The sequence below is a fragment of the Panthera onca genome, chromosome C1 (assembly GCF_046562875.1).
Source record: "Panthera onca isolate mPanOnc1 chromosome C1, mPanOnc1 haplotype 2, whole genome shotgun sequence".
NCBI classification, from domain to species: domain Eukaryota; kingdom Metazoa; phylum Chordata; class Mammalia; order Carnivora; family Felidae; genus Panthera; species Panthera onca.
Window position 1 is genome coordinate 66,667,767 of NC_138346.1, and position 12,155 is coordinate 66,679,921.

The 12,155-nt window shown below is 35.5% G+C and overlaps 1 protein-coding gene across 5 annotated transcripts in view; it reads left to right on the forward strand.

Moving 5' to 3' along the window:
• Positions 1-10,200, forward strand: part of LOC132670955 (sodium channel protein type 1 subunit alpha) — a 147,714-nt gene extending 137,514 nt beyond the window's left edge. For all 5 annotated transcript variants that reach the window (XM_078451179.2, XM_078451182.2, XM_078451183.2 and 2 more), the window contains exons 24-27: positions 835-972; positions 2,892-2,996; positions 4,559-4,829; positions 6,921-10,200. In XM_078451179.2, coding sequence (XP_078307305.1) covers positions 835-972; positions 2,892-2,996; positions 4,559-4,829; positions 6,921-8,098 — 1,692 coding nt within the window. In that variant the 3' untranslated portion in view covers positions 8,099-10,200. The remainder of the gene's footprint in view (positions 1-834; positions 973-2,891; positions 2,997-4,558; positions 4,830-6,920) is intronic.
• Positions 10,201-12,155: the final 1,955 nt, after the last annotated feature.

The window sequence follows — 12,155 nt, forward strand, 5'->3', positions numbered from 1 at the left end:
AAAGTTTAACTTCTCTCTGTGTAATCTGTAAACTGACCTGGTACGGCTCACTTAACTTTCTTAATGTGCACTTCCATAAGTGGCTTTAGTTTCATGTTGAGTGCTTTCCTGATATCCACCAGAGTTGTGTCATTTCATTTGTTACTTACAATTATGTTTTGGGTATTTGGTGGGTTTTAACTGTGTTATCTTTAGAAGGACATGAATTTATTAGAGAACTATCTATTGTGACTCATTTACCCTTTACTACGTAATATGTGGTAGCTCAATGATAATTTACTGGAAGTTAAATCTAAAGACTGAATCATCAACTGAGGATTCATAAGACAGGTGTCCAGTTGTGTCTACTAAAATATGTCCTAAAAAATTCAAGGACTATTGTAATGATAAAGGTATGATGCTGAACTTCTAAATGAATAACTCAGTTCTTGTTTACCAAATAAATTCATGCATACACAAATAGTTGTGTCTAAGCATAGTCTATACATATATACTAGAATAAAATTTTTCATTAATAATTTTTAAATTATTAAAACTCAGTACCTAAAAATCTTTTACCAAATTTAGCACTCTACTATCCAAATAGCAAGATACTAGTTGTATTTACAGTTATAAAAAATGGATTCTAAAGTGTCATAATCACTATATTTTTTACATGAAAACATCTCTAAAGGCTAATTTCAGAGACTTTTTTTAGAGGCAGCTGACTCAGAGGGAAAAAGAAAAGTACTGCTAAGTATTACTAGGCATTTTCTTTTCTATTCTTGTGAAAATGCACTGACTTATAGCATCAAAATGTATTGTGACATTTTACAAACTATTCTCCTTTGGTAGGTGGAACTCCAGCCTAAGTATGAGGACAGTCTATACATGTATCTTTACTTTGTTATTTTCATCATCTTTGGGTCCTTCTTCACCTTGAATCTGTTTATTGGTGTCATCATAGATAATTTCAACCAGCAAAAAAAGAAGATAAGTATTTCTAATATTTTCTCTTTCACTAAGATAGCAAAATTATTTGAAGCATTCTCTCCACTAAATGAGTACTTTGATTCAGAAGCCAAATGGGCATATACATTAAAATCTATTTTTCATCCGTTCCTTCTACCATCTACAGCCCATTTCCTTCAGGGTATAGAAAGCCAAGAATGACTGGGTTCCATTCCTGTACATAGATTCACAAAACCTCTCTCTCTCTCTCTCTCTCTCTCTTTTTTTTTTTTTTGTTTTTTTTTTTTTAGCCAGGGGCCACATTTTCAGTCCTTTCGAAGAGAATAATTAGAAAAAAAAACTAGAAAAGAAGACAGCATATGCCCCTTTTCCAAAGTCAACTCATTGTTTTATCCCTGTAATTCCCCTACTTAAAATATTCTTTCCAGTGAAAACCCTTAGAATGTTTGCAATAAATTAGGCAAAAGGTTTGCATAAGCATCTCCTAGTGTTTCTTTTCACATTTTTTCCTTCATTGGATCTTTTTATAATTTCTATTTCCTTCTCCTTGATATTTAATTATAAAATATTAGTCCCAGTGTTGAATTGAACAGCTCTTTATCTTATTATCATTTATAAAGCCCATTTTATCATCCTGATTATATATGCACATTATAGAAAGTATGAAAAGTAAAGAAATACCATTACTTGGGAGTAATCACTATTCACACTTTATGTTTTTTTGTTCACACTTTTCAAACATATTCTTGTTATCAAAATTATTTTATCTATAGTTATAAATTCTCTTTTTGAGTTAACATAAGTATTTTGCCATTTTGTTAAGTCTTTGTACGTAGATTATCATAATTTACTTAACTATTTCCCCAAAAATGGATGATTTATGTTGTTTCTAATCTTTAATGATTTAAAGAGTACCTAGTCAAAAGTCTTTGTGCCAAAAAATAAAAAATAAAAATTAGTATTTAATTATTTTCTTAAGACAAATTTCCAAAGTATTTTGCTTCCTCCAAACAATATGCTCGCTCATAGTCTCAATAACAGTGTATGGATGTGCTCAGGTCACTGCTGCTTCACTGGCATCAAACATTCTGTTTTTAATACTTGACATTTGATAAATGAAAATTGCTTTTAATTTTAATTTTTATGTCTATTATTACTAGTAGATTTGAACATGTTTTCGGTGCTTTTTGTCATTTATATTTCTTCCTTGTTGATCATTCCTTCATCTTATTTGTTCAGTATATTTTGTTATTGTATGAGTGCTTCCATTGTATGAGATGTTTTCACTATAGAAAATTCCTGTCCCCACCCCTTTTTATTGTTATTAATATATTCTATGATCAATGTCAGGTCTTTATATCACTTATTAGCCTGGGTTGCAATCCTCCTGGCCTGTCACATCCTTGCCGTACTAATGATCTCTGATTCCTAACACTTCTACCAACTTGGCCAGTTTCCTTTTTATCCTTTTGTTCCAATTCTTGGCTGAGTGAAGGTGGATTATAATAACTTTAACCCATCCTACAATATACATACTCTAATGCATTGCTGCACTGGAATAAGAAAATGATTGTCTTTAAGTTCTGAAAAGCAGTCTGTCTAGCATTAGAAACTTATTATTTCATGTTTCAGCAAATCGCATTTTACCACTCACTTATTATATGGTGTTGGGTAAAATACTTAGCCTCTCAGTTGCTTGCTTTCATTCTGCCATAAAATAATACTGAAAGTAATAAAGTCAATGTTGGATTACTGTGAGAATTAAATAATACTGTAGCACCTAAAAAATGCAATTTGTGTTTTTCAAATTTAAAATTCTAGGCTTAATTATTTTATCCGTTTCCTTTTTTAACCATCCTTTTCCTGTTTTAAGTTTAACATTGAAAAATTATGTGCAAAGGGGCACAGTTTTCACCAGTTTTTATTTTTCTTTTCTATACTTTGGAGGTCAAGATATCTTTATGACAGAAGAACAGAAGAAATACTATAATGCAATGAAAAAATTGGGATCAAAAAAGCCACAAAAGCCTATACCTCGACCAGGAGTAAGAAATACCAAATGATACGGGAAAAAAATAAACAAAGACAAAAAATTGCATGTGTTTTCTTACAGAAGAGATAGTAGCTAACATTTCCAGCGGCAAAGATTTCTTCCATTTTTAGAATATCATTAATTCATACCTTTTATGGTAATGGTAAAAATTACTTAAAAAAAAAAAAGAGAGAGACCAGAAAGAAAAAGAAGAAGCAGAAAAATGCATCCTTGTTTTCAGGGGACTTCTAATTACACAACTAGAATCCAACCTAAATGGCGAAGGCACATAATGTGTTATGCGCAAGAAAAAGCTGTTCAGAACTCAAAAGTAGTTGCTGAGTCATCTTAAGAAGAGGGATAAAATTTGGATGGGATTAAAAAGCATGCAATTTTCTGCTAGGTTAACAAAGTGATGAAGTGCTGAGTGAAATAACATCTTACTTCCCTTGTATTGTCCGTTAGATGTACTGAGTGGAGAAAAAAAGAATTCTGGTATCTGCTGTTCGTGTAGATGGCTATATAGTTAGAAGTTACTAATGTCTTCAGCCATCAGGGGCAATAAATACAATTCATGATGATAACTAACAATCCTCATGCTTCCATGATAAACCAACCAAACAACTCCTGTGAAATGGAGAAGCCTTATCCTACACTGTATTGATTTTTGTGATGATGATTTGTGAAGTTAAAATAATTCCTGAGGCACATTAGGGAACAAAATACTAGTGAACATTCATACTGTGCCATCCAACAGTTGCCTTCTTGAAAATGATGAGAAATACATACTGTTCTCTACTAAACCTTAACCCTGGAAGTAGAAATGGGTCAACTATGTGTAGAAAAAATGTAAGATAGAAGATATCCTCAGAATTCCTCAGCAGCCTAAGGAAATGAGCCTGACAATGGCCTGCAGTGACTAACAGTGGCAGAAATGAGGGGCAGAATGACAGATCAGTGATGGGGACATTAATTTTTGACATCAAAGTATAAAGAAGGTCATTATGGTCTGATTATTCCTGTGTAGGGTCAGCATTCTATGTCTGACAGTCAACAAAGACTTTTGGTGGAAGAACATCAATATCACCATTCATAGGTTTTAAATGCATAATGTTATAGATGTGTCCTGGAAATCCCAAGTTCTCTTTAGCAATTCTTTGAGAATAAGACAAATGGAATGTTGCTAGATACTATATTTTGAGATGCCTGCATGGTCCAACTGATCATAGGATATTCTAGTAAAATAAAATTAGGCAGGTTTCTCTATTTCTCATAATCTTAATATGTTAATATACATTTGTGCCTCTGGGTGAAGAGTATAGTATGCAATGTTTCTTATCAGAGGTACCCTTTTGACAGGGATCATTATTCTGTGGAATACCCATTGGTAAATAGAAGTTTAGGTTATTAAATTTTTAAAATTAATGTGTTACAAGCCATCTTTTACACCATTCAGAGTCAGTGGTTACTATGTATAATATTAGAAAGTTAACCAATGCAGAAAGTACTTAGGCAGATGCTAATATGTACAGGAAAACTCCTCGGTTGCTAAAAAGCTTTCCTGTTTCCCTACAGAACAAATTTCAAGGAATGGTCTTTGACTTTGTAACTAGACAAGTCTTTGACATCAGCATCATGATTCTTATCTGTCTCAACATGGTCACAATGATGGTAGAAACAGATGACCAGAGTGAATATGTGACAAACATTCTGTCACGCATCAACCTGGTGTTCATTGTGCTGTTCACTGGAGAGTGTGTGCTGAAGCTCATCTCCCTCCGCCATTATTATTTTACCATAGGCTGGAATATTTTTGATTTTGTGGTTGTCATTCTCTCCATTGTAGGTAAGAAGTATTTAACATCTCTTCAATTCTGTTCAATAAAAGTAAAAGTTGTAACATTTGCTTTACATTAGAGGTCATCCCACCACTCAGAAATCACTACTCTGAAATTTTCTATGTTTCATCCAGGTGTGCTTGTTTTTCTTACAAAATGAGGCTCCTGCTATATGTACAATATTGTATCCTATGTTCACCGTTGTAGATTAGGTATATTATTTGTGGATCTAGTATATTCCCATTAATTTGAACTAGGAATGTGCTATTAACTAAGATCAAAAATGTTTTTTGACATGTTTAGATTAAATAGCCTATATAATATCTAGATGATTCTGTTGAGAAGAGAACTAAAAATTTAGTCTGGTCCTAAGGAAAGACACTGCATTGGAGATATAGACACAGAGTCATCAGCATGTAGACAGGAGTGGAAGCTGGTGTGAAGATAAAGAAAGGCATAGAGTGAAAAAAAAATAAAGATAAGAACAGAATGTTAGCAAATACAGATGGAAGTTTCTTTAAGGGTATCAGGTAGAGATTTTCTAGATAACCTTGAAATGGAGTTATACTAATGATGCACAAGGGGATGCGAGGTGGTATGGGACATCATTTTATCATTATATACTTAAAAGTCTGGAATGTACAACACATCACATCAGTAGCAGCTCATCTCATTAAAGATACAACTCTAGCTCCAGGGAAGTGGAGAAGTGTATCTGTGGGCCTAAAGTATTCATTCTTTCCTAAACCAGATAATATGATTGGATCAACATTTTACCATTCAATATGGGGCACCTCTGATGGGTAGATTTTCATGCCATTACCTCCTCTTAAGGAGTTGGTTTTATATCCAACTCGTATATTGCAGGTATCCTTTGATTTCTACAGTAACCTATGATGCAATCAGTTGTGGATAGGGTACTAAGGTTATATTCACCTCTCTCTATCTCACTCTCTCTTTATCATCCTTTTTCTCTCCCTCTCTCACACACCACACACACTTAGACTAATACTTTTCTAGAATGAGACAGTGTAACTTGAAAGACCTTGGTTTTCTGAACCAATCAGGAAATTAGTTCAATTGTTACTTCATTATCTAAAAAGCAAATAGAGAAAAAATCTTAAAAGAAGTGTCTGAGAGACCAACGTTAGACGCAGGAGACCAGAAAGGGCACCAGCTTGGATCCTTTTAGAAATGTAGCAGCACATATATATAATATGTAAAAATATTATAGTGGAAGCTCAGGCAAGTACCAAGTTCATGGAGAAATGAAAATAGTATTAAAAATGGTAGTTACTTTCAGATGGGTAAGGACTGAATAGGCAATTTCAGAAAAAAAAATAATTGTATTCATATAAATATGTACTTATATCCTTGGCCACTGCTGTTCAGACAGACTTGGTAATTTTTAACTTATTTTTTATATATTTAGTCTTGAGATTTTATGTAAGCTAAAGATAGTCTTTAGACATCCCTCAAAGACAAAAGTACCGTAAAATTATTTCTGAACATTGTCTTAACTTGGACTGCCATAACAACTTACCACACACTGAGTGGCTTAACCAACAGAAATTTATTTTCTCATAGTTCTAGAGGATAGAAGTCCAAGAACAAGCTGCCAGCGTAGTGGGTTTCTGGTGAGGGCTCTCTTCCTGGCTGGTGGATGACTGCCTTCTTGTATGTCCTCATACGGCAGAGAGAGAGGAGATAGTTCTCTAGTGTTTCTTCTTACAAGGGTACTAATCCTATCATGAGAGCCCCACCCTATGACCTCATCTAAACGTAATTATCCCCTCCAAACTTTCTCCAAATACTATGCATTGGAGAGTTAGAGTTTTAAAACGTGAATGGGGGGTAGTGAGGAGGAAGGACACAATTGAGTCTATAACAAATATTGAGTTGAATTTAATACTGAATGTCAAAATTAAAGTTCATTAATAATATTATATACAGTTACATGTATATTATATGGATGTCAAATTTAAGATTATGCAACTGAATTTCAGGATTCTGAACTTTACCTTAGAGCCTTAACAAAATTTTGATTATTATCTTAGTGGATAACTTCAATGGTTGGTATTCTCACTTTTTATCCACAGGCATGTTTCTGGCCGAGCTGATAGAAAAATACTTCGTGTCCCCTACCCTGTTCCGAGTGATCCGTCTCGCCAGGATTGGTCGAATCTTGCGTCTGATCAAAGGGGCGAAGGGGATCCGCACGCTGCTCTTTGCTCTGATGATGTCCCTTCCCGCCTTGTTTAACATCGGCCTCCTGCTCTTCCTGGTCATGTTCATCTACGCCATCTTTGGAATGTCCAACTTTGCCTATGTTAAGAGGGAAGTTGGAATTGATGACATGTTCAACTTTGAGACCTTTGGCAACAGCATGATCTGCCTGTTCCAAATTACCACCTCTGCTGGCTGGGATGGATTGCTAGCACCTATTCTCAACAGTAAACCACCTGACTGTGATCCTAATAAAGTTAACCCTGGAAGCTCTGTTAAGGGAGACTGTGGGAACCCATCTGTTGGGATTTTCTTTTTTGTCAGTTACATCATCATATCATTTCTAGTTGTGGTGAACATGTACATCGCTGTCATCCTGGAGAACTTCAGTGTCGCTACTGAGGAAAGTGCAGAGCCCCTGAGTGAGGATGACTTTGAGATGTTCTATGAGGTTTGGGAGAAGTTTGATCCTGATGCCACCCAGTTCATGGAATTTGAAAAGCTATCTCAGTTTGCAGCTGCTCTTGAACCCCCTCTCAATTTGCCACAACCGAACAAACTCCAGCTCATTGCCATGGACCTGCCCATGGTCAGTGGGGACCGGATCCACTGTCTTGACATCTTATTTGCTTTTACAAAGCGGGTTCTGGGAGAGAGTGGAGAGATGGATGCCCTTCGAATACAGATGGAGGAGCGATTCATGGCTTCTAATCCATCAAAAGTCTCTTATCAGCCAATAACTACGACTTTAAAAAGGAAACAAGAGGAGGTGTCTGCTGTAATTATTCAGCGTGCTTACAGGCGCCACCTTTTAAAGAGAACTGTAAAACAAGCTTCATTTACCTATAATAAAAATAAAATCAAAGGTGGGGCTAACCTTCTTGTAAAAGAAGACATGATAATTGACAGAATAAATGAAAACTCTATTACAGAGAAAACTGATCTGACCATGTCCACAGCAGCTTGTCCACCTTCCTACGATCGGGTAACAAAGCCAATCGTGGAAAAACATGAGCAAGAAGGCAAAGATGAAAAAGCCAAAGGGAAGTAAATGAAAATAAATAAGAATAATTGGGTGACAATTGTTTACAGCCTGTGAAGGTGATGTATTTTTGTCAACAGGACTCCTTTAGGAGGTCAATGCCAAACTGACTGTTTTTACACAAATCTACTTAAGGTCAGTGCCTACTATAAGACAGTGACCCCTTGTCAGAAAACTGTGACTCTGTGTAAAGGGGAGACGACCTTGACAGGAGGTTACTGCTCTCACTACCAGCTGACACTGCTGAAGACAAGAGACAAAATGGCTACTCAGACTGTAGGGACCAGTTCAAAGGGGTGCAAACCTATAATTTGGGGGTTGTTTAACATGAAACACTTTAGTGTAGTAATTGTATCCACTCTTTGCATTTCAACTGCCACATTTGTCACATTTTTACAAAATCTGTTAGGGGATTCATCTTTTTTTTAATCCATATGTTGTTTATTATATGTGACTATTTTTGTAAATGGGGTTTCTGTTGTGAAATAGACAAAGGGTCTCTTCAACAGGTATGCCACCGGGGGTTATCACAATCACACGGCCTCCCATCTGCACAAAGGTGTGGTTTGCATGAGGGCATGCTGCACTTAGAGATCATGCATGAAAAAAAAAAGTCACAAGGAAAACCATGAGTTCTTAAATTCCATCCATCTTCCTGGGAGGGGTAATTGGGTGATAACTGGAGGTGCTTTGTTGATCTTGTTTCATCAAATCCAGCCACCAGACCAAGTGGATCATTTTGGGCGGGGGGAGGGGGTAGGCCATTAAATCTTAGCAGGTGCAAACTTCATTCAAATGTCTGGAGTCATAAATGTTGTGTTTCTGTTTATCGTATTAAAAAAAAAAAAAAACTGAAAAATGAGCATTGCTTCTCCCCGAAGACTGAATTGACCAAAAGAACCCTTTATAAATTTCTGCTTAATCCTGCACTTCGTTTAGCCATCTTCAGCTCAGCAGGTTGACAACTGTATATGTTAATGAAATGCTATTTATTATGTAAATAGTCATTTTACCCTGTGGTGCACGTTTGGGCAAACAAATAATGACCTAAGCACAGTATTTATTGCATCAAATATGTACCACAAGAAATGTAGAGTGCAAGCTTTACACAGGTAATATAATGTATTCTGTACCATTATAGATAGTTTGGATGCTATCAATGCATGTTTATATTACCATGCTGCTGTATCTGGTTTCTCCCACTGCTCAGAATCTCATTTATGAGAAACCATATGTCAGTGGTAAAGTCAAGGAAATTGTTCAACAGATCTCATTTCTTTAAGTCATTAAGCAATAGTTTGCAGCACTTTAACAGCTCTTTGGTTATTTTTAAATTTTAAGTGGATAACATATGATGTATAGCCAGACTGTACAGACATGTTTAAAAAACAAACACACACTGCTTAACCTGTTAAAAATGTGTTTAGAATTTTATAAGCAAATATAAATACTGTAAAAAGTCATTTTATTTTATTTTTCAGCATTATGTACATAAATATGAAGAGGAAATTATCTTCGGGTTGATATCACAATCACTTTTCTTACTTTCTGTCCATAGTACTTTTTCATGGAAGACATTTGCTAAACAAGAAATGAAAAGAAGACTGGGTAGTTGTAGACTTCTGTTTTTTTATTAAATTTGCTAATTTTAGATTATTTCATAATTTTAAGGGGCAAAATAGGTTCACAAGCCACGTCCAAATTATGCTCTGCAATTGGAAAAGGGTATAACATTTTAGTTATATTTTTGGTAGTGCCTGCACAAACTGATTGAAGGTAGTGCTTATTTTTCATTTTTGTCCTTTTTTTTTCTAATTTCTGTTTATGTTTTCATTTCTTTGGAGTCATCCTGCTCTAGATTGCTCTAAATATAATGCAGGTTTCACATATTTTTTTCCACAAGAACAGAGAGTAGTGAACTTATATAGTCAATTACATCAGGATATTTTGTGTTTCTTACAGAAGCAAACCATAGGCTCCTCTTTTTCTTAAAATTACTTAGATAAACTGTATTCGTGAACTGCATGCTGGAAAATGCTACTATTACCCTAAATGATGCTAACCAACATTAAAAATGTGCAAAACTAATAAAGGTTACATTTTTTATTTTATTGTTTGCCTAGTTACTTTTTGTTAACAGCATTTTATAAGAAAATGAAGATATTTTATTCTACAAATTGGGGGAGAAAGGGAAAGACACAAACACATAGTCTACCTGAGCTGACAGAAACCCTGGGGTAGAAATGGGACTGGGAGGAATGACCTCCCAAGGGCTACAAGCAGTAGGAAGTGACTTCTGCTAGAAGGAACTCATGTCAGAGCATAAGCTGGTAGCTTTCACTGGAAAAAAAGTATGGAGCCAGAGCCATGGTAGATGGCCTCTTGAGATACGAAAAGAAGCCCTCAAATCTGTATTTAAAAAATTAAAAGTTGCTATGTGTGAGTAGGATATTTTGTTTGCTCCTCTAGAACCACTCTCCAGGCTTTTCCTCTTGCTCTGTGGAAGGGTGATTTTCTACATTGCTCTCTTACCCTTTGGCTCCCAACTGGTGTGGCTAATGGAAAGTCCCAGCAGGAAAGTACCATCAAGGAAAGCACCAGTGGGAGAGAGCTAACTTGGGTATTTATTCCCCAGTTCCTTCTTTGCTGAGTTGCTCTGGGTTGGCAGTGGTGCATTTATCAACATAAAGTTATACTTTTGGTCAGACAATCCCATCCTACAACAAAAGCTACTTGGGGTTCTGGTCTTCACTCCCCTACTTGTTCTCTTAGACCTGTGGCTGGACTTCTCTATTCCTTGTAGCTCTCCCCTAATCTTGCTGATGCCTTTTCCAATGGCCCCTTCATGACAACATTCTCTGTTTCACCTAACTCCTTCCTGTCGACACAGTAATTAAATAGCTTGTGAAATGGGTCAAAAGGCAAAGATCTGCTTTAGGTCAGCTTGGAGACTCAATCTAACTGGCTATACATAAAAGACCAGGAACTGGAGAAACTCCACTGAAGTCAACCAAAGAATTCAATTCATAGAAATCATAGAAAGGTTACTACAGTGGTCTGGACAGTAAGATTGACAGTCTAAAAACCTTAGCTAAATTTATGAGGAAAGAGAAGCCCTCACCTGTCATCAGGTAGTACAATCTCAGTTATGAAGCTAGAAGGGGGAACATGGCCTTGATGGGAAAAGGAGCAGTCATGCACTACTTTTCTTATCCTTCTACACTCATAACATCACTTTAAAACAACATGACAATAAATACCGATTTATTAGTGGCTGAAAAGTACTTCCCGTTTCCAACCAACATAAATAAGGATTATAGGAAAATCTCTACAGATTTTTTTATACTCCACATCCACACCAGTAGTTACTGGTACTTTTCCAAATACAAAAAGAACTAGTGAAACAGAATCATAAATTACCATAGTCATGTTGGTATTATTTTACATAATACTTGTGGTGCCAAAAAGTAATATAATGCTCAAGGAATGTTGAATCACATCAGTGGGACAAAGACAGTGGCTTGAAAGAGGTTCCCATTGGTCAAAACTGGGGGGATTTGAGAATCAGAAAAGATAACGATAGTAGATTACAACCTATTTAATGAAATAAGAATTCATAAGTATATACTGATATAAATAAATGGACAAAAGCAAAAACCTCTTCCTTATTGTGAATTTTAACTAACAAGTGTAGAAGAAATACTACAGTTAGAAAATCACCATTTGGCAACCTTGAGAATGACAATTGATTCATGCAAAAATAATGAATGCTAAACTCATGAATGAAAGTTTGATGAGGAATAAGAAATTTACATTGTCTCAAAGTATCTCTTTCGCATTAATTAAAAAATTTTTAAGGAGAGTTTATAGTGGAAAAATCTAGCAGATACTACCTTCAAAGATATCATCAATTATACTGCCAACTACACTGAAAAAGACACATGATTTCTTGGTATCCAGTCAAAGCTGCATTACACGAACTTAACCATAAGGAAAATCAGATTAAGGCCATTCTATAAAATAATGTTAATTTCATGAAAAACAAAGGAAGGTCAGAAACTGCCTG